This window comes from Aythya fuligula, chromosome 3 (assembly GCF_009819795.1).
Source record: "Aythya fuligula isolate bAytFul2 chromosome 3, bAytFul2.pri, whole genome shotgun sequence".
Lineage (NCBI taxonomy): Eukaryota > Metazoa > Chordata > Aves > Anseriformes > Anatidae > Aythya > Aythya fuligula.
In genome coordinates, this window is record NC_045561.1 from 118,236,480 (window position 1) to 118,259,555 (window position 23,076).

The following is a 23,076-nucleotide window of genomic DNA, read 5'->3' on the forward strand; positions in this document are numbered from 1 at the left end:
CCACGCTGGATCAGTTCATCAAGGACTGCATCCCGTTGGAGGGACCCCACAGCACAGGGGACGAGAGTGACCAAGAAGGAGCGACAGAGAAGAAGCGCTGTAGACTGACCATAACACCCATTCCCCCTTTCCTCTGCGCCCCTCGGGGGGAGGAGGTGGAAGAGGGTGGATGGGGGAGAAGGTGCTTTTGGTTTCTTTCCTTTGTTTCTCACTTCTCTAGCTTGTTAGTAATACGCAATAAATCTTACTGTCTCCCTATGCTGAGTCTGTTTTGTCCGTAACAATAATTACTGCGTGATCTTCTTGTCCTTATCTCAGCCTTTGAGCCCTTTTCATCGTATTTTCTCCCCATTCCTCTTTGAGGAGGGGGAGTGAGAAAGCGGCTGTGTTGGAGCTTGGCTGCCCACTCGAGCGGAACCACCACAGCAGCTTATACATGGGTGCTGTTGAAGGCAGCGCCTTGTCCGTGGCTATTTGTGTAGCCGTGCCAGTGGTTGCATGTGTATGTCTGTCTGTGTCTGCCTATCTCAGGGGTGCCCATAGGCTGGGTTCCAGCAGCAGGGCAGAAGAAATCCTTGAGCCAGAAACTATGGAGAGGCCTCTTCTAAGGGTGGTGGCCTCCTCTAACTTGATGTAACAGGTCTGTTTTCCCCTTCTACAGCCATGGAGTCACAGGAGGAGAGAGCAGCTGCTGGGGAAAAGGCACGAATTGCTAAGCAATTGCTGGCAGAAGCATTTGAGAAGGAAGGACTTGATGAAGAATACTGGCTCCCCAAACTGTCAGAGATATTGGGTGTTAAGTCAAGAGATGCTTTGAAACATCTGCAATATGAAGACTGCCTTAAACTGGAGTGCGAAGTACGGTACCCCTGGGAGACCAAGGCACTCCAAAGGCTCCTGGGAATCACAGACAACAAAAGAGCTGTTGATGAAGTACAGAAGCAGCGCTTGGAGATGATGAAGCAGAGACAAGAAGAAGCCAAGTCAATCCTACGGGAGCTGGAAGAAATGCAGAAGAGCCGCAGCCACAGCAAGGAAATGATAAGACAGAAAGAGGAGGCCCTACAGCAAGCCATGGACATTCCCAAGGAGTACTGGGCACCTCCAGAGAAGGCATTGCTGGATGAGCTGGTGAGCATCCGGAAGCAACTGGAGCAGCAGGAGAAGTCCATGGGGGAGAGGGAGAACGTCTCTGACGAGGAGGTCCTGAGGCGGGCATCGGGAGGCCTGGCTCTGCAGGGGATTTACCAAACCAAGAGCCTGGAGGATGTGCTGGCAAAGCGAGAGCAACTCATCAGGGTCCCTGATGGCTTCATGCTCACTGGTCCAGTGCAAGGGTCGCTGCTTGAGAGGAAGGAGTTCTCCTCCTCTGCAGCAGAAGCTGCTTTCACCAAGTCCATGGAGCAGCTGGGGTTCAGCATCAATGCTTCTGTCAAAGCTGGGTTCTGGGGGTTCAGTGTTGAAACAGGTGTAGATTATGGCAAGTCCTCACAGTCAGAGGACTCCCGTCGGTCACGCTCGGAGCAGGCGTACATTTGCACCACCAAGTACCAATACATCCCTCTGGCCTCCTACTACTTCCAAAAGGACCAGCTTCGCCTCTCAGATGCAGCCCTGCGAGAGCTGCAAGACATGGAACAGCTTCTGAGCATCACCCAGGAGGCAGACAGGTTCCACCTACTGAAGAGCAGGTGCTCCAGCTTCTTCAGCAGGTTTGGGTCCCACGTGAACCAGGGACCCCTCCACTTTGGGGGAATATTCTGGTGGAAAGCATCTGCCGAAGGTTTCAGGGCAGAGCAATGGGATGAGATGAAGCAACAAACATCTGAAGCACTGAACAGCTACGTCGGGGCTAGCTTCAGCGGCTTCGGTACCAAGTGGGGAGTGAAGGGGGATGCTTCAAACTCCAGCTCACAGGCATCATTTCAGGGAAGAGACAGAAGCAGCACCCACAGAGCAGTTCAGCTCTATGTGACCAAAACAGGGGGCCCAGCAGAGACAGATTCCCTTCCCGAGTGGAAATGCGGGCTTATGGCCAATAACACAACCTGGTGTGTGATCGACCGGGGCTTTCAGCTGATCCCAGTGTGGGACATAATCCTGTCCAACCACAGCAGCGATTTTAAATCCTCCCATCAAATGGGCAGCAGCCTCAGGGCTGTCTACGAAGAGCTAACGAATCAAAGCACCAGTGTGATCTTTGGAGAGGAACTGGCCAGTGCCGTAGAAGAGGCCAGAGCTTTCCTGGAGCAAGTAAAGACCTGGGAGGGGACAGTGGATGAAAAGAAACTGCTCATGTTGCTAGATTTTAAACAGGGCCTGAATAAAAGAACAAAAAATCACAGTGTCTGGATCAACATGTGTCTGTCAGACAAAGCATTGCAGGAGTTCCTGGTGAACACTGTTTCTTTTTGCCAGAAGTCTTCTCCAGAAAACACCACCTACATCAAATCTCTGCTGCAGTGCCTGCTGGATCCTCACATCTATTCTGTCAAGGACTTCCCCAAGACTTCCTTCATTATGCAGTGGGTCTTCCACAAGGAGCACACACTTCCCCAAACTCCCAGTATTTCCAGTCTTGAAGATCTCAATACGACACTGAAGCAGATGAAGGAGTACATCCAGGAAGTCACCTATGAACCAGCAACTTCTGCATCTGCCATTCATGAGGCAAAGATCAAAGCCACCTTCACTGTAAGCCTGGCTGTTTCTTCCTTGCTCCAGTCTCTGCAGCAAAGGGCACAGGAAGACATAGAACTCTTAGTGCTCTTAGTTACAACCAGCACGGGATACCAAGTAGAAAGCAGCACTTTTCAGTACCTCCTTGGGTGTCCAGAAATTAATTTCATGATACAGGAAATGCACGTGGCACATAACGAGTATCAGAGCCTGAAGGAACAGGATGCTTGCAGAGCTCAGGCCTTCCTGCTGCTGATGGGGCTCACCATAACATCCGAAAACAAGAAGATGACCCCTGAGCAAAAGAATGACCGCTTAGTTTTCATGAAAGAAAAGATGAAAAACACATGGTCCACAGAGATGAAAGCTCTCCTCGGAAAGCACAATGCATTCAAAGACTGGGAGATGCTGGAAAGAGATTTGCAATCCTTCATCGATGGGCAACTGGAGGACACATCTGGCAACCTGAACAAAGACAATATAATGAAAGACCTGGAAGATGCTTTTCAAGGCATGCAGCCTCCCAGTCAGTGCAAACCCAAATCAGACAGCAGCAAATCCAAAGCAAGTCAAGCTGCTGCAAACCCAGAGTTTGTCAACTTACTTAAGCGCCTCGGGCTGGAAAGGTACTATCCAAGAAAAATGGGCACAGAAGATTTCCACATCATACACCAGACATCTGTACACAACAGCCAGCCCAGCAAGGACAGCGAGCTACCATTTTACTTCCTGCAAAGGCTTCTGACCGTGGATTACAGGGTGAGGTACCTGACTTGCAAGGAGGCGAGTAAGCCAGAAGTTGTTCCCACACCAAACACCTCAGGGGAGGAGCACGAGCCCTCTGATTCCTTTGATGACTTTTTCAGTGACTTGGACAAAGGAGCCCCTGAATCTGCAAGCAGGGAGAGTCATGTGCACCCCATGGACCTCCAGATGGCAATTTTTCATTGTGCTGATGATTTCATGAGACAGTACCTTTCATCCAAGCTCGCTTTCTGCCAGTTTGCACTACCCCTCCTGGTACCAAACCCGGGCACTTCACAGATAGAGTTCCCTCTCTGGTCCCTCAGCCAGATCAAGAAGAGCTGGAAAGGGACGGTGAGATCGGGAGAGCAGATGAGGATTAGCAGTCACAAAAACAAACTCATTTATCAGGCAGAGATGCCCATCGTGTCCTTCCTCCGCATCGGCAGCTCTCCTTCCTCTTCCAAGTCTCAGCTCCTGAATGCCCTGCTGAGCAGGAAAAAACACGACACTTTTTTCCATCGCCATTGCGAAGGCAGCACCAAAGACTGCTTCCTGATGAAAGGTGTTGTGGAAATCTCCTGGTACCTTCCCCGTGGTAGCGACGACGACAGCTTTAACGGCCCTGTTGCATTCTGTAACGTGCACGGAGATGCGAGGGATCATGAACCCCAGCTGCAGTTTTTACAGGAGATCTCTGCCGTGAATGTGGTTCTTGTTTCTGAGTTTGATCAGAGCAATGAGAAAGGCAGGAAAATTTTACATGATCTGTGGCAGTCTCAGAGGCCTTTGGTTTGCCTTTTCACTGAGAAAGACAGCATTGCAGCTGGCCGATCTGGCCAAAATGTAAGAATAGGGATCAAGAACAGAAATGAAGCAGAATTAGTGGGTGAGCTGACAAAAACCATCCGAGACCTAGTGGAAGGGTCGAGCACGCTTGTTAGCCTCAATGCATGCCTGAGCACAGCTCGCGAGCACGGCTTCTTAGTCGATGAAGATGCAGAAGCGTGCGTGACAGCCAAAGAAATGGCAATCAAACTGGTGAATCTGTTAAAGAAAGAGAAGTTGTCTGAGATCAAATCACAGCTACTGCCTCTTCAGGGAAAACTGTGGTACCTGTGGTGTAAAAAGGACAAAGAACTCACTCGCTTGCAGGAAAAGAGGAACAAGAGCATAGAGCATCATCGGAGCCAAATTGAATTGGAGAAGTCTGCAATACGAAGAAAGCAACTAGGTAAAGCGTTTCCCCTCAATCAGCTGATGAAAACAGTCCTTGGCTTTCTCCAGTCACAGCCAGACAATACCAAGAAATTCTTTCTGCAGTGGATGAAGATCTTCATGGACGACATCTCCTCTGATCGCCTTGATGAGCTGAAGAGAGAGTATCATTGCTTATGGTATCAAATCCTGGCATTAAAGAAAAACAATGAAAATAACAACCTGAAAACTCAATTGATGAAGAAATTAGATGCCCTTTCTGATGAAATCAATGATTCGTCCATTGGCCTTGAGCATATTTTGAGAGAGGTGGGGCAGATTTATGAGGCACTGGAATCAACAACCTCCAAAGAAAAATGGTATGTCAAACTACCTGAAATTGCTGCCAATCTGATGGTTTTAGGGTATCCCATTGAGCTGATGGATGGTGATGCTTCTTACGTACCACTGCAATGGATTGGAGCCGTCTTTGACAGGTTAATTGAGAAGCTAGGGGACAAGCGAGTATTTGTGCTTTCCGTGCTTGGCATCCAGAGCACAGGGAAGTCAACCCTGCTGAATGCCATGTTTGGTCTCCAGTTTAACGTCAGCGCAGGGAGGTGCACCCGGGGAGCGTTTATGCAGCTCATTAAAGTGGACGAGAAGCTCCAACAGGATTTGAACTTTGATTACCTGCTCGTTGTTGACACAGAAGGACTTCGTGCCATAGAGATGGCCAATAAGCAGTCACTTAACCATGACAATGAGCTGGCCACCTTTGTCATTGGCATCGGCAACATGACTCTGATCAACATCTTTGGAGAAAATCCTTCGGAAATGCAAGACGTCCTTCAGATTGCTGTGCAGGCTTTCCTGAGGATGAAGCAAGTTAATATTTCCCCAGGCTGCCTCTTTGTGCACCAAAACGTGGGTGAAATAACCGCAAAGGAACAGAACATGGAGGGACAAAGACGTCTGCAGGAAAAGCTGGATGAAATGACCGTGACTGCGGCCCAGCAGGAATTCTGTGACATCACCTGCTTCAGCGACGTCATCCGCTTTGACGTGAACACCCACATTCATTACTTTGCTCACCTGTGGGAAGGAAACCCACCGATGGCACCGCCCAACCCCACCTACAGCCAGAACGTCCAGGAATTAAAGAGCAAAATTCTCCAAGCTGCCAAGAAGGAATCGCACAGCAGCGTTTTGAGGCTCTCCAGCTTGAAAGTTCGTATTAGTGACCTGTGGAATGCCTTGCTGAATGAAAACTTCGTTTTCAGCTTCAAGAATTCAGTGGAGATTGCTGCCTACAAGAAACTGGAAACTGCATTTAGTCAGTGGACCTGGCAGCTGAGAAGTCACATCTTAGACTTGCAAATGAAACTGGAAAACAAGGTGCGGAATGGAGAGTTGGACAAGGTCACCACGGATCACCTTGAAAAACTGGTGCAAGAGAGAAGTGATGCCATCACCAAGAACATGGAAACATTCTTCAGTGAAGACAGAGACCATGAAATACTGATCCAGTGGAAAAGCAGCACAGAACTGAAGCTGAAAGAACTGAGAGAGTCCCTTCTTGTTGAAACACGAAGGAAGTGTGCGAAACTTATAGAAGTAAAGAAGAGCCAGAGTAAACTGGATGAGAGGAAGTCTGAATATGAAAACGAGCTCCTGAGAAAGAGCAGAGAGTTGGCCCTGTCTCTAAAAGGCCAGAAATTAGGTGAAAGTGAACTGAGAAAACGCTTCAATTCTATCTGGATGGAGTGGCTTTATGAAGTCTCTTCTGCTGCTCCCCCTCAGGAAGAGGTGGACATTGATGTGGACATAGAAAATGTCCTTCTAGATCACTTTAAGGAGCCTAATGTAGATAAACGAATCAGAAAGCTTTCCCAAAAAACTGTCTTTTGTGTTGACAAAGAGAAACACATTTCTAGGAAGAAAAGTTTTTTTGGCTTTTCTAAAAGTTTGGACGATGCCGATGTGAACAGCATGCAACGAATTACAGATAACATCATAATGCATGTGAGGGAAAACATTGAGAAGAAGGAAAAGGACAAAATTGATTACAGTCGAACTTTTATTCATGAAATACTAAATGAAGTGGAGGAAGGTATGAAGTCTGTTCCTAACAGTGCAAATTACTGTTTTAATAAAGAATACAAAATGGAATTATCACTATACCTGTGTAGAATGGCAGCAGAAAGGTTTAAAGACATGCATGCAGCATTCAGGAAAGCAAATGATCCAGTCGTCTACCTGGAGAGCAAGAGAGAAGACTTCTTCAAATGTTTCCAGATTTCCTGCCAAGGAGCCTCTTGTATCACAACATTTGCTGATTTCCTGTGCAGCAAGATTGCCCCAGCTCTTCGACACGCCATCTATGAGAAGACAGCTCTTGACATAGCTCGAGACATGAAGGATAAAATTCCAGATTTCAAAGGCAATAGATCCACTCTGGAATATTACATGCTCAAATTCCTAGCAGAAGAAGAAAAATTTGAAAATTTCAAGCATTACCTTAAAGCCCCAGGAGACTTTTTAAATAATTACATTAAGACAAAAGTTGAGACGTACTGTTTAGATGAGAACAGAAGGCTAGAGATGTTTTTAAGAGACTCCCTCTCTCGTTACTATGAAAACATTCAGTCAGCTGTTTTTGCATCAACCACGGTTGTCAAAGACAGAAAAGACAGAAAGGATAAAATCTCTCTTTGGCTGGATGAATTCTGCAGAGCACTCAGAGATGTGCTAAGCTTGCCCAGGAGCGACCTGAAGGGCATTGAACATCAGGAGATAACAGACATAGAGTTCCTGAATAATGCCATGACAGAAGCACTGTCTCCTGTTATTGATGATCTCAGGAAAGAGTTTGAAGAAGCTCGTATGAGCTCCTTTGAAAGGCAGCCTCACACAATACTGGCTGAGCAGTTTGCAGGGTGCCAGGAGCAGTGTCCATTTTGTGGGGCTGTTTGCACTAACACTATGCCAAAGCATGACGGAGACCACCGGGTTGTCTTCCATCGTCCACAAGTTTTGACAGGATACAGATGGCATAAAACAGACAACCTAGTCATTGATATTTGTTCTAGCAGTGTTTCAAGTGACTGCTTATTCAGGATTGGTGAAGACACATGGATCCCCTACAAGAAATACCGGGATGCAGGACATCCCTATTCCACATGGAGCATTCTTCCTGATCCATCCATGCAAGCATACTGGAAATGGTTTGTGTCTTCTTTCAGGACACAACTAGAACAACACTACAATGGGAAATTTCATGGCAAAGGAGAAATCCCTGCTTCATGGCAGGAAGTTACAAAGCAGAATGCACTCGCTGAACTGGAGAAATGTTAGGCTATGTTGGTATGAAGGAAAAACTGCAAGTGCTTTGCATTTTAGAAGAACATAATACGAGGATAACCACAAAATCTTCTTGTAATGATTATGATTTAACCTTGTCAATAAAACTAAATGTAATTGCTACAGCATTAGGTGAACTAAGGAGTGCTTCTTATGCCACTGCTCAGCAATTCCCTTGCTTTGTGATAAAGTCAAAGTCCTCTTCCTTTCTTGCCATAAATATTTACATCAGCTTTGTCTTAAAGCAAACTAGAAAAATATTCCTGCAGGAAGCAGTCATACCGCCAAGATCAAGACCAAGTGCCAGATGAAGAGCAAAGGCAGCATTAGAAAGGACCAGTTTTATCAGCTGCTATGGGAAAAGAAATGACACTGGCAAAAGAACAGTTTCCCTGCAGCAATACTTGTCACACTTGCAGAAAGGACAGCGGGGTCTGCGAGCAGGTGAACATTTGTGGGGAACTTGGCAATTTTGGTTTTTGGGATTGTTGTTTGCATTCATAAACTCAGTACTCAGGTTCTGTTCTTTTTCTGATGCCATTAAAGCAATTAACGCAGCATCCTATGCAGATTTAGACAGTGATTTCTAACTGTGTGGTTATTAGGTATAAGTCCTAGGTTAAGATGTGCCCCCACTTCCATGAGCCATTCCTATTCATGAGCCTGGGCCTGGCAAAGGTCCCTCCAGCTCCTAGCCACCCCAACTGCTTTTGCCCAGCACTTCTGTGTTGGGTAAAAGCCCTTTATAACCAATGTAGAGAATTAGACAGCTTTGCAGCTTCCTCAGCAGCTGTCAGCAGTGCATGAGCTTAGCGTTTGTGCTGTCAAGACGGGCAGGTGGCAACTGAACAAAAATGGTCTGGAGAACATGGAAGTGGCTCTGCCTGCACCAGTGCAGTGGCAGGGGGTGTTTACTGTGCACTTTTCCTGCAATCCTGCTGCAAACCCAATGACCAGAGTCTCCTGAAGAGCTGTCAAGAGTGGTGATTCATTATAATACTTTGTAGTCTTTGCTAATAAACTGTTTGAGTTGGACTGGACTGGTTTCTGCATGCTTCATTTCAAGGTGAGCCACAATTATCCTAGAATCATAAAATCAGAATGGTTTGGGTTGGAAAAGACTTTGAAGATCATCTAGTTCCAATCCCCCTGCTATGGGCAGGGCCACCTCCCACTAGATCAAGGTTGCTCAAAGCCCCATCCAGCCTGGCCTTGAACACCTCCAGGGATGGGGCATCCACAGCATCTCTAGGAAACCTGTGCCAGTGCCTCACTGCTGTCATATTCAAGATTTTCTTCCTAATTTCTAAGCTAAATCTCCCCTCTTTTAGTTTAAAGCCATTATCCCTCGTCCTATTGTTACACGTCCTGATAAAGAGTCCCACCCCAGCTTTCCTGTAGAATCCTAGAATCATGAAGGTTGGAAAAGCCCTCCAAGATCATCATGTCCAACCTGATCACCAATGTCACCCACCAAACCATGTCCCCAAGCACCATGTCCAACCTCTCCTTGAACACCCCCAGGGACGGGGACTCCACCACCTCCCTGGGCAACCATCCCAATGCCTGACTGCTCTTTCTGAGCAGAAATGTCTCCTCATTTCCAGCCTGAAACTCCCCTGGCACAACCTGGGCCCATTCCCTTCTTATCGATGGGTGTCACATTTGCAAGTCTCCAGACATCTGCGACATCCCCAGTTGACTAAGACCGCTGATAGATGATGGAAAGTGGCTCAACAATCACATCTGCTAGCTCCCTCAGCACCCTCAGGTGGATCCCATCTGGCCCCATGGACTTGTGACAGTCCAGGTGGAGCAGCAGGTCTCTTACTCTTTCCACCTGAACTGTGGAGGGGTTATTCTGCTCCCCGTCCCAGACTTCCAGGTCAGGAGCCTGAGCCCCTGAGGATAACTGGTCTGACTGCTGAAGACAGATGTAAAGAAGGCATTGAGAATCTCAGCCTTTTCCTTATCCTCCGTAGTCATTTTCCAGTAAAAGATGGAGATTCTCCTTGGTCCTGCTCTTATATATATCAATATATATATTTATGTTTAAATTATAATTACACATTATATTTATTTATTTATTTATTTATTTATTTATTTATTTATCATATATATATTTATCATATATATATTATCATATATATCATTATATATTATTATTGTATATTATATTATAATATAATGTAATGTAATGTAATATGATATGATATGATATGATATGATATGATATATGTATATAATTATATTTTATATTATATATATAGTATATAATTTTATATTACATATATATTTCAAGGAGGTCAAGGAGGAGGTGGAGAGGTTGAGGGCCATCAGGGAGTGTGAGCGAGAGATAGACTTGTGGAGTAACTCCCTGCAGGGCCTCAAGGGGAGGTATCGAGGTGAGACTATCGAGGTAAGGACATGAAACTGTTGGAAAGTGTCCAGAGGAGGGCTACGAAGATGGTGAAAGGCCTTGAGGGGAAGACGTACGAGGAACGGCTGAGGTCACTGGGCCTGTTCAGCCTGGAGAAGAGGAGGCTGAGGGGAGACCTCATCGCAGTCTACAACTTCCTCGTAAGGGGTTGTCAAGAGGCAGGAGACCTTTTCTCCATTAACACTAGTGACAGGACCCTCGGGAACGGGGTTAAGCTGAGGCAGGGGAAATTTAGGCTGGACGTCAGGAGGGGGTTCTTCACAGAGAGGGTGGTTGCACACTGGAACAGGCTCCCCAGGGAAGTGGTCACTGCACCGAGCCTGTCTGAATTTAAGAAGAGATTGGACTGTGAACTTAGGCACATGGTCTGAACTTTTGGGTAGACCTGTGCGGTGTCGAGAGTTGGACTTGATGATCCTTAAGGGTCCCTTCCAACTCAGGATATTCTATGATTCTATGATTCTATGACTCCTCAAATGGGGGTGGACCCCCTGCCCTGTCCCCGTCGGGCAGAGGGAGGGGATCTGGGAGTTCAGGAGGAATGGAAACAGGTCCCTGCTCGACATCACAGGCGACGCCCTCCCCTTCCGGCCCCGCATTCCCAGGTGCCCTTACACAACAGGTTCGAGGCCCTGGAGCTTGACAGACCAGTAGCTGAGGAAGAGGTAGCAAGTGTTCCCAGGAGGATGCCTAGGGCGAGGAGGTCGACTCCACGCCTCAGGACTGCCTCCACCAAGAAAGACAGGAGGGTTATTGTTGTTGGAGACTCGATTCTTAGGGGAACAGAGGGCCCTATTTGTCGGCCTGACCCTACCCGTAGGGAAGTCTGCTGTCTCCCTGGGGCCAGGGTCAGGGACGTTGCCAGGAAGCTTCCTAACCTGGTACGCCCCTCTGACTATTACCCTCTTTTGATAGTCCAGGCGGGCAGTGATAACATCAAAGAGAGAAGCCTCAAGGCTATCAAAAGGGACTTTAGGGGACTGGGTCGGTTAGTGGATGGAGCGGGAGTGCAGGTGGTATTTTCGTCCATCCCTACGGTGGCAGGGAGGGGTTCAGAGAGGACACGGAAAGCCCACCTGTTAAACACGTGGCTCCGGGACTGGTGCCAACGCAGAAATCTTGGGTTTTTTGATCATGGGGCACTTTACTCAGCACCTGGCCTGATGGCCGCAGACAGGTCCCTATCTTTTAGGGGAAAAAGGATCCTGGGCCAGGAGCTGGCAGGGCTCATTGAGAGGGCTTTAAACTAGGTAGGAAGGGGGATGGGGCTGAGGCTAGGATTGTTGGGGCTGCACCAGGGGGAACAATGGCAAGGCCGGAGGATAAGGCAATGGCCCAGCTGAAGTGCATCTACACCAATGCACGCAGCATGGGTAACAAACAGGAGGAGCTGGAAGCCATCGTGCGGCAGGCAGGCTATGACTTGGTTGCCATCACGGAGATGTGGTGGGACCAGTCTCATGACTGGAGTGCTGCAATGCCTGGCTATAAGCTCTATAGAAGGGACAGGCAGCATAGAAGGGGTGGTGGTGTGGCTCTCTATATTAGAGAGTCTTTCGAGGTTGTAGAACTCGAGGTTGGGAATGACAAGGTCGAGTCCCTTTGGGTTAGGATCGACAGGGACAACAAGGCTAGTGTCCTGGTTGGGGTCTGCTATAGACCGCCGAACCAGGATGAGGAGACGGATGAGGAATTCTACAGGCAGCTGACAGAGGTTGCGAAATCATCAGCTCTTGTACTCGTGGGGGACTTCAACTTCCCTGACATATCCTGGAAGCACAACACAGCCCTGAGAAAGCAGTCTAGGAGGTTTCTGGAGAGCGTGGAAGATAGCTTCCTGACGCAGCTGGTTAGTGAGCCTACCAGGGGAGGTGCCCCGCTAGACCTTCTCTTCACAAACAGAGAAGGACTGGTGGAGGACGTGATCGTCGGGAGCTGTCTCGGGCAGAGTGACCTACGCAATGGTGGAGTTCACTATTCTTGGCGAGGCCAGGAAGGGGACCAGTAAAACCGCTGTATTGGACTTTCGGAGGGCTGACTTTGAACTGCTCAGGACACTGGTTGGTGGAGTCCCTTGGGAGGCGGTTCTGAAGGGCAGAGGGGTCCAGGAAGGCTGGGCGCTCTTCAAGAGGGAAGTCTTAATGGCGCAGGAACGGTCTGTTCCCACGTGCCCAAAGACGAGCTGGCGGGGAAGAAGACCGGCCTGGCTCAACAGAGAATTGTGGCTTGATCTTAGGAGGAAAAGGAGGGTTTATAATCTTTGGAAAAGTGGGCAGGCCACTAAGGAGGACTTTAAAGAAGTAGCGAGGCTGTGCAGGGACAAAATTAGGAAGGCCAAAGCTCATCTGGAGCTCAATCTGGCTACTGCCGTTAAAGATAACAAAAAACGTTTCTATAAATACATCAACACAAAAAGGAGGACTAAGGAGAATCTCCATCCTTTACTGGATGCGGGGGGAAACTTAGTTACAAGAGATGAGGAAAAGGCGGAGGTGCTCAATGCCTTCTTTGCCTCAGTCTGTAGCGGCAATACCGGATGTTCTCTGGATACTCAGTACCCTGAGCTGGTGGAAGGGGATGGGGAGCAGGATGTGGCCCTCATTATCCATGAAGAACTGGTTGGTGACCTGCTACGGCACTTAGATGTGCACAAGTCGATGGGGCCAGATGGGATCCACCCAAGGGTACTGAGGGAACTGGCAGAGGAGCTGGCCAAGCCACTGTCCATCATTTATCAACAGTCCTGGCTATCGGGGGAGGTCCCAATTGACTGGCGGCTAGCAAATGTGACGCCCATCTACAAGAAGGGCCGGAGGGCAGACCCAGGAAACTACAGGCCTGTCAGTTTGACCTCAGTTCCAGGGAAGCTCATGGAGCAGATCCTCCTGAGAGTCATCATGCAGCACTTGAAGGGGAAGCAGGCGATCAGGCCCAGTCAGCATGGCTTTATGAAAGGCAGGTCATGCCTGACGAACCTGATCTCCTTCTATGACAGAGTGACGCGCTGGGTGGATGAGGGAAAGGCTGTGGATGTGGTCTACCTTGACTTCAGCAAGGCTTTTGACACCGTCTCCCACAGCATTCTCCTCAAGAAACTGGCTGCTCTTGGCTTGGACTGGCGCACGCTTCGTTGGGTTAGAAACTGGCTGGATAGCCGGGCCCAAAGAGTCGTGGTGAATGGAGCCAAGTCCAGTTGGAGGCCAGTCACTAGTGGCGTCCCCCAGGGCTCGGTGCTGGGGCCGGTCCTCTTTAATATCTTCATCGATGATCTGGACGAGGGCATCGAGTGCACCCTCAGTAAGTTCGCAGATGACACCAAGTTAGGTGCGTGTGTCGATCTGCTTGAGGGTAGGAAAGCTCTGCAGGAGGATCTGGATAGGCTGCACCGATGGGCTGAGGTCAACTGCATGAAGTTTAACAAGGCCAAGTGCCGGGTCCTGCACCTGGGGCGCAATAACCCCAAGCAGAGCTACAGGCTGGGAGAGGAATGGTTGGAAAGCTGTGTCCTGGTTTCAGTTAGCACAGAATTAATTTTCTTCCTAGTAGCTGGTGGAATGCTGTGTTTTGGCTTAGAATGAGAAGAGTGCTGATAACACCCCGATGCTTTAATTGTTGCAGAGCAGTGCTTATACTAAGCCAAGGACATCTCAGCCTTTGCTCTGTCCTGCCAACGGGCAGGCTGGGGGGTGCAGTAAGAGCTGGGAGGGGACAGACCCAGGACAGGTGACCCAAACTAGCCAAAGGGGTATTCCATACCATCTGACGTCATGCTAAACAATATATAGGGGTGGCTAGCCGGGGGGAGGGGGCCGGACTGCTCGGGGTTAGGCTGGGCATCGGTCAGCGGGTGGTGAGCAATTGCATTGTGCATCACTTGTTTGTACATACTATTATTACTTTCGTATTATCACCATTGTATCATCATTATTATTATTATTATTATTATTTTCCTGTCTTATTAAACTGTCTTTATCTCAACTCACGGGCTTCACTTTCCATTTCTCTCCCCCGTCCCAGAGAGGGAGGGGGGAGGGTGAGCGAACGGCTGCGTGGTGTTTAGCTGCCAGCCGGGTTAAACCACGACAGTCTTTTTGGCGCCCAACGTGGGGCACGAAAGGTTGAGATAACGGCAGATCTGACCAGAGTGTGTTAAACTAAAATTGGTATAAGTATTAGACCTGCTTAATAGTCACTTGTCATGATGCTGATTGCTTTAATCTCAACTGTGCTGTGCCTGTTTTCCAAATTGAGTATTATAGCACGTTATTTTCCGTATGTGCTCTCTGTCATGTTGTTTATCCTCTCCGGGCCCTGGTTTCAGACCATTATGGTACTGTGTGTTGTATCAGTGGCTTATGAGATGATGAAATATCTGGCCATGACTCTAACCTGGTATTTGTACTCAGTAACATCTTCGATTCTATACTTTGGAAACTGTATTTTGGAAACTATTAGCAATTGTATCTGTTGCCTTTTTTCATTAGGGAGTCAATCTGTGGAGGGGAAAGGGGAAGATAATTTTTCTTACTTGATCACTCTCCCTTTCTCCTTCACCACCCCTGTACCCTCCTTGATCACTCTCCCTTCCTCCTTCACCAACCTCTTATCCTCCGAGTTTATTACAATAGCTCTCCAAGATATTGAATATCCTTGGGATACTCAGACCAGCATAGTCCTGTTGTTCTGCCTCCTGAATGCACTTCAGGTTCTGCTTAAAGTTAAACAACTACTTAGGAAGCTCATCCGGAGATCTGCCCGGAGGCAGTATAGTTGTGGGTGGCAGGGAGTATGGGAGGATATGGGCAGGCATCTAGACCAGTTGGCACCCCCAGTGTTTTGGAAATTCACCCCTGAACAAGTGCAAAATCCTCAAAAACTGGCAGAATGCTTGAATAAAAGGTGTCGCGATTCGGGAAGTTCCAAAGTAACACAAATCATTGTAACATGCTGGGGCCTGGCTTACGCCTATCGAGCTGCCATGGATACTGCTATCAACTTAGTGACAGACCCTGCGGCCACTCCAAGTCCCGTGACAGATCCAACGGCCACTGTGACCCCTACGGTGGACTCTGCAGCCGCTCCAGTCCCAGCTTCTGCAGATGCTCCAGTCCCAGCTCCTGCAGCCACTCCAGTTCCAGCTCCTGCAGCCGCTCCGGTCCCAGCTCCTGCAGCCGCTCCAGTCCCAGTTCCTGAAGCCGCCCCAGTCCCAGCTCCTGCAGTCGCTCCAGTTCCAGCTCCGGCCGCTACTCCAGTCCCAGTTCCTGCAACTGCTCCAGTCCCAGCTCCTGAAGTCGCTCCAGCTCCAGCTCCTGAAGCCGCTCCAGCTCCAGCTCCTACTGCTGCTCCAGTCCCAGCTCCTGCAACTGCTCCAGCTCCAACTCCAGCTCCTGTAGCCGCTACAGCTCCGGTTCCTGCAACTGCTCCAGCTCCTGTAGCCGCTCCAGCTCCTGTGGCCGTGTCAGAGAAACGAGCTGTAGCAGTGCAAGTTGACCCTGCAGAGGGCATTCCAACCCCTGTGGCAGACCCTGTAACAAAGTCAGAGAAACGAGCAGTAGCAGTGCAAGCTGCCCCTGTAGAGAAGGTGAAAATATGGTATAGAAATTCAAGTCGTTTAGAACGCAGAGAGTCTTCTGCCAATCCAGGTAAGGCTTCTGCCAAAACTAAGTATAGAGATGACGAAGATGATGACGACGCTGGGCCGTCAAGGATTCAGGAGGAGGAAGATGAGGATGCCGAAAGAGCAACAGTAACTACCCGAAGCCTAAACGAGCGCGAGCTACGAGATGTGCGAAAAGATTTTGGTCGCTGTATAGGTGAGCAGCTTGTCACCTGGCTGCTCCAGTGCTGGGACTCTGGAGCCAATTGTGTGGAATTAGACGGCAGGGAAGCCAAGCGGCTGGGATCCCTTGCTCGAGACGCCGGCATTGACAAAGCAATTGCAGATGGAGCACGACCCACCAGCCTCTGGAGGCGTCTCCTCTCAGCTGTGAGGGAAAGGTATCCCTTCAAGGAAGATATTTTATGTCTACCAGGCAAGTGGACCACTATGGAGAAGGGAATCCAGTACCTGAGGGAATTAGCCGTACGGGAAGTGATTTATGAGGATCCAGACTTCAAACAAACATCCACAGATCCAGATGAAGTCAAGTGTACACGACCCATGTGGCGGAAGTTTGTACGGAGTGCACCATCATCATATGCCAGCTCATTGGCAATAATGGCCTGGAAAGAGGATGAGGAACCCACAGTGGGTGAAGCGGCTAAACAACTCCGGCAGTACGAAGAAAGTCTCTCCTCTTCCTTACAGGCCTGCGTCTCAGCTGTGGAGAAACTTTCTGAAAAGGTTCACCAACTTGAAGAGAATCTATTGTCCTCCCCACCTGAACCAACCAGTGCCCACCGACCAAAGGAGAACACTTGGGAGAAACTTTCTGAAAAGGTTCACCAACTTGAAGAGAGATTATTCTCCTTCGCACCTGTACAAAGCAGTGTCTCAGCTGTCAGGGGTAGGCGTTCACCCACACAAGGAAGACGATATGGTGGGTACTCACCCCGTGCCACCCTGTGGTTTTACTTACGAGACCATGGAGAGGACATGAGAAAGTGGGATGGAAAATCTACCGCGACCCTAGAGGCACGGGTACGTGAGTTGCAAAAGAAAACAATCAGGAAAAAGGGATTCTCCGAAAAGTTTGCTGCTCCAACTTCCAGCAGACAGTCCTTCAAACACAGAAACGAGGAAGATTCTGACCAGGATTAGGGGGGCCCTGCCTCCAGCCAGGGGGAGGAAAGGGACAATCGAGTTTATTGGACTGTGTGGATTCGATGGCCTGGCACATCACGCGCACAGAAGTATAAGGCTTTAGTAGACACCGGTGCACAATGTACTATAATGCCATCGAGCTATAAAGGACCAGAGCCCATCTATATTTGTGGAGTGACAGGGGGATCTCAGCAGTTGACTGTATTGGAGGCTGAAGTGAGTCTGACTGGGAATGAGTGGGAAAAGCACCGCATTGTGACTGGTCCGGATGCTCCATGTATCCTTGGCATAGACTATCTTAGAAGAGGATACTGCAAGGACCCAAAAGGGTTCCGGTGGGCTTTTGGTATTGCTGCCTTAGAGACAGAGGGCATTAAACAATTATCTACCTTGCCTGGTCTCTCAGAGGACCCCTCTGTTGTGGGGTTGCTGAGGGTCGAAGAACAGCAAGTGCCAATTGCTACCACAACTGTGCACCGGCGGCAATATCGCACCAACCGAGACTCCCTGATTCCCATCCATAAGCTAATTCGTCAATTGGAGAGCCAAGGAGTGATCAGCAAGACTCATTCACCTTTCAATAGTCCCATATGGCCAGTGCGAAAGTCTAATGGCGAGTGGAGACTAACAGTGGACTATCGCGGCCTGAACGAAGTCACGCCACCACTGAGTGCTGCAGTGCCGGACATGCTGGAACTTCAGTATGAACTTGAATCGAAGGCAGCCAAGTGGTACGCCACAATTGATATCGCTAATGCATTTTTCTCCATCCCTCTAGCAGCAGAGTGCAGGCCACAATTTGCCTTCACTTGGAGGGGAGTCCAATATACCTGGAATAGGCTGCCCCAGGGGTGGAAACACAGCCCTACCATTTGCCATGGGCTGATCCAGTCTGCACTAGAGCAGGGGGAAGCTCCTGAACACCTGCAGTACATCGATGACATTATTGTGTGGGGTGACACAGCAGAGGAAGTTTTCGAGAAAGGGAAGAAAATAGTCCAAATCCTTCTGAAAGCCGGTTTTGCCATAAAACAAAATAAAGTCAAAGGACCTGCACGGGAGATCCAGTTTTTAGGAATAAAATGGCAAGATGGACGTCGTCAAATCCCAATGGATGTGATCAACAAAATAACAGCTATGTCTCCACCAACTAACAAAAAAGAAACACAGACTTTCCTAGGTGTTGTGGGGTTTTGGAGAATGCACATCCCAAATTACAGTCTGATTGTAAACCCACTCTACCAAGTAACTCGTAAGAAGAATGAGTTTGAATGGGGCCCTGAACAACGACAAGCCTTTGAACAAATCAAGCAGGAAATAGTCCATGCAGTAGCCCTTGGGCCAGTTCGAACAGGACCAGATGTAAAGAATGTGCTCTACACTGCAGCCGGGGAGAACGGCCCCACCTGGAGCCTCTGGCAGAAAGAACCTGGGGAAACTCGAGGTCGGCCTCTGGGGTTTTGGAGTCGGGGATACAGAGGATCTGAGGCCCGCTATACTCCAACTGAAAAGGAGATATTGGCAGCATATGAAGGAGTTCGATCTGCTTCGGAGGTGGTCGGTACTGAAGCGCAGCTCCTCCTAGCACCCCGATTACCGGTACTAGGCTGGATGTTCAAGGGAAGGGTCCCCTCTACGCATCATGCAACTGATGCTACATGGAGCAAGTGGGTTGCACTGATTACTCAGCGGGCTCGAATAGGAAACCCCAGTCGCCCAGGAATATTGGAAGTGATCATGGACTGGCCAGAAGGCAAATACTTTGGGATATCATCAGAGGAGGAGGTGGGTCGTGCTGAAGAAGCCCCACTGTACAACCAGTTGCCAGAGAATGAAAAGAAATATGCCCTGTTCACTGATGGGTCCTGTCGTATTGTGGGGAAGCATCGGAGATGGAAGGCTGCTGTATGGAGTCCTACGCGACGAGTTGCAGAAGCTGCTGAGGGAGAAGGTGAATCGAGTCAGTTTGCAGAAGTGAAAGCCATTCAGCTGGCTTTAGACATTGCTGAACGAGAAAAATGGCCAGTTCTCTATCTCTACACCGATTCATGGATGGTAGCAAATGCCCTGTGGGGATGGTTACAGCAATGGAAGCAAAACAACTGGCAGCGTAGGGGCAAACCTATCTGGGCTGCTGCATTGTGGCAAGATATTGCTGCTCGGGTAGAGAACCTGGCTGTGAAAGTACGCCACGTAGATGCTCATGTGCCCAAGAATCGGGCTACTGAAGAACATCAAAACAACCAGCAGGTGGATCAGGCTGCTAAGATTGAAGTAGCTCAGGTGGACCTGGATTGGCAGCATAAAGGTGAATTATTTATAGCCCGATGGGCCCATGACACCTCAGGCCATCAAGGTAGAGATGCAACATACAGATGGGCTCGTGATCGAGGGGTGGACTTGACCATGGACGCTATAGCACAGGTTATTCATGACTGTGAAACATGTGCTGCAATCAAGCAAGCCAAACGGTCAAAGCCTCTTTGGTATGGAGGACGATGGCTGAAATATAAATATGGAGAGGCCTGGCAGATTGATTACATCACACTCCCTCAAACTCGCAATGGCAAGCGCCACGTACTTACAATGGTGGAAGCAACCACCGGATGGCTGGAAACATATCCTGTGCCTCATGCCACCGCCCGGAACACTATCCTGGGCCTTGAAAAGCAAGTCCTATGGCGACATGGTACCCCAGAAAGAATAGAATCAGACAATGGGACTCACTTCCGAAACAACCTTATAGACACTTGGGCCAAAGAACATGGTATTGAATGGGTGTATCACATCCCCTATCATGCACCAGCCTCCGGGAAAGTTGAACGATACAATGGCCTGTTAAAGACTACCTTGAAAGCAATGGGCGCTGGGACGTTCAAAAACTGGGATACGCATTTGGCAAAGGCCACCTGGTTAGTCAATACTAGGGGATCTACCAACCGAGCTGGACCTGCCCAATCAAACCTGTTACGTACTGTAGATGGGGATAAAGTTCCTGTAGTGCATGTAAAAAATATGCTAGGTAAAACAGTCTGGGCTACTCCTGCCTCAGGAAAAGGCAAACCTATTCGTGGAATTGTTTTCGCTCAGGGACCTGGATATACTTGGTGGGTAATGCAAAAGAACGGAGAGGTCCGGTGTGTACCTCAAGGAGATTTAATACTGGGTGAGAATAGCCCATGAACTGAATTGCACCATGTTAAATAGTATATTATACTGTATATTATCACTACCATGATTACTATAGGTGACTAATTAGAATGTATGGAAAAGAGTGTAACCTGAGCATGACATAAATGGTATGGAATAAGGGGTGGATAGATGTCCTGGTTTCAGTTAGCACAGAATTAATTTTCTTCCTAGTAGCTGGTGGAATGCTGTGTTTTGGCTTAGAATGAGAAGAGTGCTGATAACACCCCGATGCTTTAATTGTTGCAGAGCAGTGCTTATACTAAGCCAAGGACATCTCAGCCTTTGCTCTGTCCTGCCAACGGGCAGGCTGGGGGGTGCAGTAAGAGCTGGGAGGGGACAGACCCAGGACAGGTGACCCAAACTAGCCAAAGGGGTATTCCATACCATCTGACGTCATGCTAAACAATATATAGGGGTGGCTAGCCGGGGGGAGGGGGCCGGACTGCTTGGGGTTAGGCTGGGCATCGGTCAGCGGGTGGTGAGCAATTGCATTGTGCATCACTTGTTTGTACATACTATTATTACTTTCGTATTATCACCATTGTATCATCATTATTATTATTATTATTTTCCTGTCTTATTAAACTGTCTTTATCTCAACTCACGGGCTTCACTTTCCATTTCTCTCCCCCGTCCCAGAGAGGGAGGGGGGAGGGTGAGCGAACGGCTGCGTGGTGTTTAGCTGCCAGCCGGGTTAAACCACGACAAGCTGCCAGGCAGAGAAGGACCTGGGAGTGATGGTGGACAGTCGGCTGAATATGAGCCAGCAGTGTGCTCAGGTGGCCAAGAAGGCCAATGGCATCCTGGCTTGTATTAGGAACAGCGTGACCAGCAGGGCTAGGGAGGTGATCGTCCCCCTGTACTCAGCTCTGGTGAGGCCGCACCTCGAGTACTGTGTTCAGTTTTGGGCCCCTCGCTACAAGAAGGACATCGAGGTGCTTGAGCGGGTGCAGAGAAGGGCGACGAAGCTGGTGAGGGGCCTGGAGAACAAGTCCTACGAGGAGCGGCTGAGGGAGCTGGGCTTGTTCAGCCTGGTGAAGAGGAGGCTCAGGGGCGACCTTATCGCTCTCTATAGGTACCTCAAGGGAGGCTGTAGCGAGGTGGGGGTTGGCCTGTTCTCCCACGTGCCTGGTGACAGGACGAGGGGGAATGGGCTTAAGTTGAGCCAGGGGAGTTTTAGGCTAGATGTTAGGAAGAACTTCTTCACTGAAAGGGTTGTGAGGCACTGGAACAGGCTGCCCAGGGAAGTGGTGGAGTCACCATCCCTGGAAGTCTTCAAAAGACGTTTAGATGTAGAGCTTAGGGATATGGTTTAGTGGAGGGCTGTTAGCGTTAGGTTGGAGGTTGGACTCGATGACCTTGAGGTCTCTTCCAACCTAGAAAATTCTGTGATTCTGTGAAGCAGTCATACCGCCAAGATCAAGACCAAGTGCCAGATGAAGAGCAAAGGCAGCATTAGCAAGTACCGGTTTTATCAGCTGCTATGGAAAAAGAATTGACTGTGGCAAAAGAACAGTTTCCCTGCAGCAATACTTGTCACGCTTGCAGAAAGGACAGAGGGGTCTGCGAGCAGGTGAACATTTGTGGGGAACTTGGCTATTTTGTTTTTTGGGATTTAGACAGTGATTTTAACTCTGTGGTTATTAGGTATATGTCCTAGGTTAAGATGTGCCCCAACTTGCATGAGCTAGATGACCTTCAAAGTCCTTTCCAACCCAAACCATTCTGCTTTTATGATTCTAGGATAATTGTAGCTCACCTTGAAATGAAGCATGCAGAGAGCAGTCCAGTCCAACTCAAACAGTTTATTAGCAAAGGCTACAAAGCATTATAATGAATCACCACTCTTGACAGTTCTTCAGGGGACTCTGGTCATTGGGTTTGCAACAGGATTGCAGGAAAAGTGCACAGTAAACACCCCCTCCCACTGCGGTGGTGCAGGCAGAGCCACTCACATGTTCTCCAGACCATTTTGAGGAGGGGAGTGAGAGAGTGGCTGTGGTGGAGCTCAGCTGCCCACTCGAGCTGAACCACGACAGGTATCCAGAGCGTCTCTAGGAAACCTGTGCCAGTGCCTCATTGCTGTCATATTAAAGATTTTCTTCCTTGTTTCTAAGCTAAATCTCCCCTCTTTTAGTTTAAAGCCATTACCCCTTGTCCTATTGCTAAACGTCCCGATAAAGAGTCCCACCACAGCTTTCCTGTAGAATCCTAGAATCATGAAGGTTGGAAAAGCCCTCCAAGATCATCTGGTCCAACCATCACCCGATCACCAATGTCACCCACCAAACCATGTCCCCAAGCACCACGTCCAACCTCTCCTTGAACGCCCCCAGGGATGGTGATACCACTGCCTCCCTGGGAAACCCATCCCAAAGCCTGGCTGCTCTTTCTGAGCAGAAATGTCTCCTCATTTCCAGCCTGAAACTCCCCTGGCACAACTTGGGCCCATTCCCTTCTTATCGATGGGTGTCACATTTGCAAGTCTCCAGTCATCTGCGACATCTCCAGTTGACCAGGACCGCTGATAGGTGATGGAAATTGGCTCAGCAAACACATCTGCTAGCTCCCTCAGCACCCTCGGGTGGATCCCATCTGGCCCCATGGACTTGTGACAGTCCAGGTGGAGCAGCAGGTCTCTTACTCTTTCCACCTGAACTGTGGGAGGGTTATTCTGCTCCCCATCCCAGACTTCCAG

At 49.0% G+C, this 23,076-nt stretch overlaps 1 protein-coding gene across 1 annotated transcript; it reads left to right on the plus strand.

Annotated features, from left to right (window-relative positions):
* Positions 1-663: 663 nt before the first annotated feature.
* Positions 664-8,676, plus strand: LOC116487046 (interferon-induced very large GTPase 1-like). The gene has a single exon (XM_032183566.1). The coding sequence runs from the start codon at positions 664-666 to the stop codon at positions 7,975-7,977; it is 7,314 nt and encodes a 2,437-aa protein (XP_032039457.1). The 3' UTR covers positions 7,978-8,676.
* Positions 8,677-23,076: the final 14,400 nt, after the last annotated feature.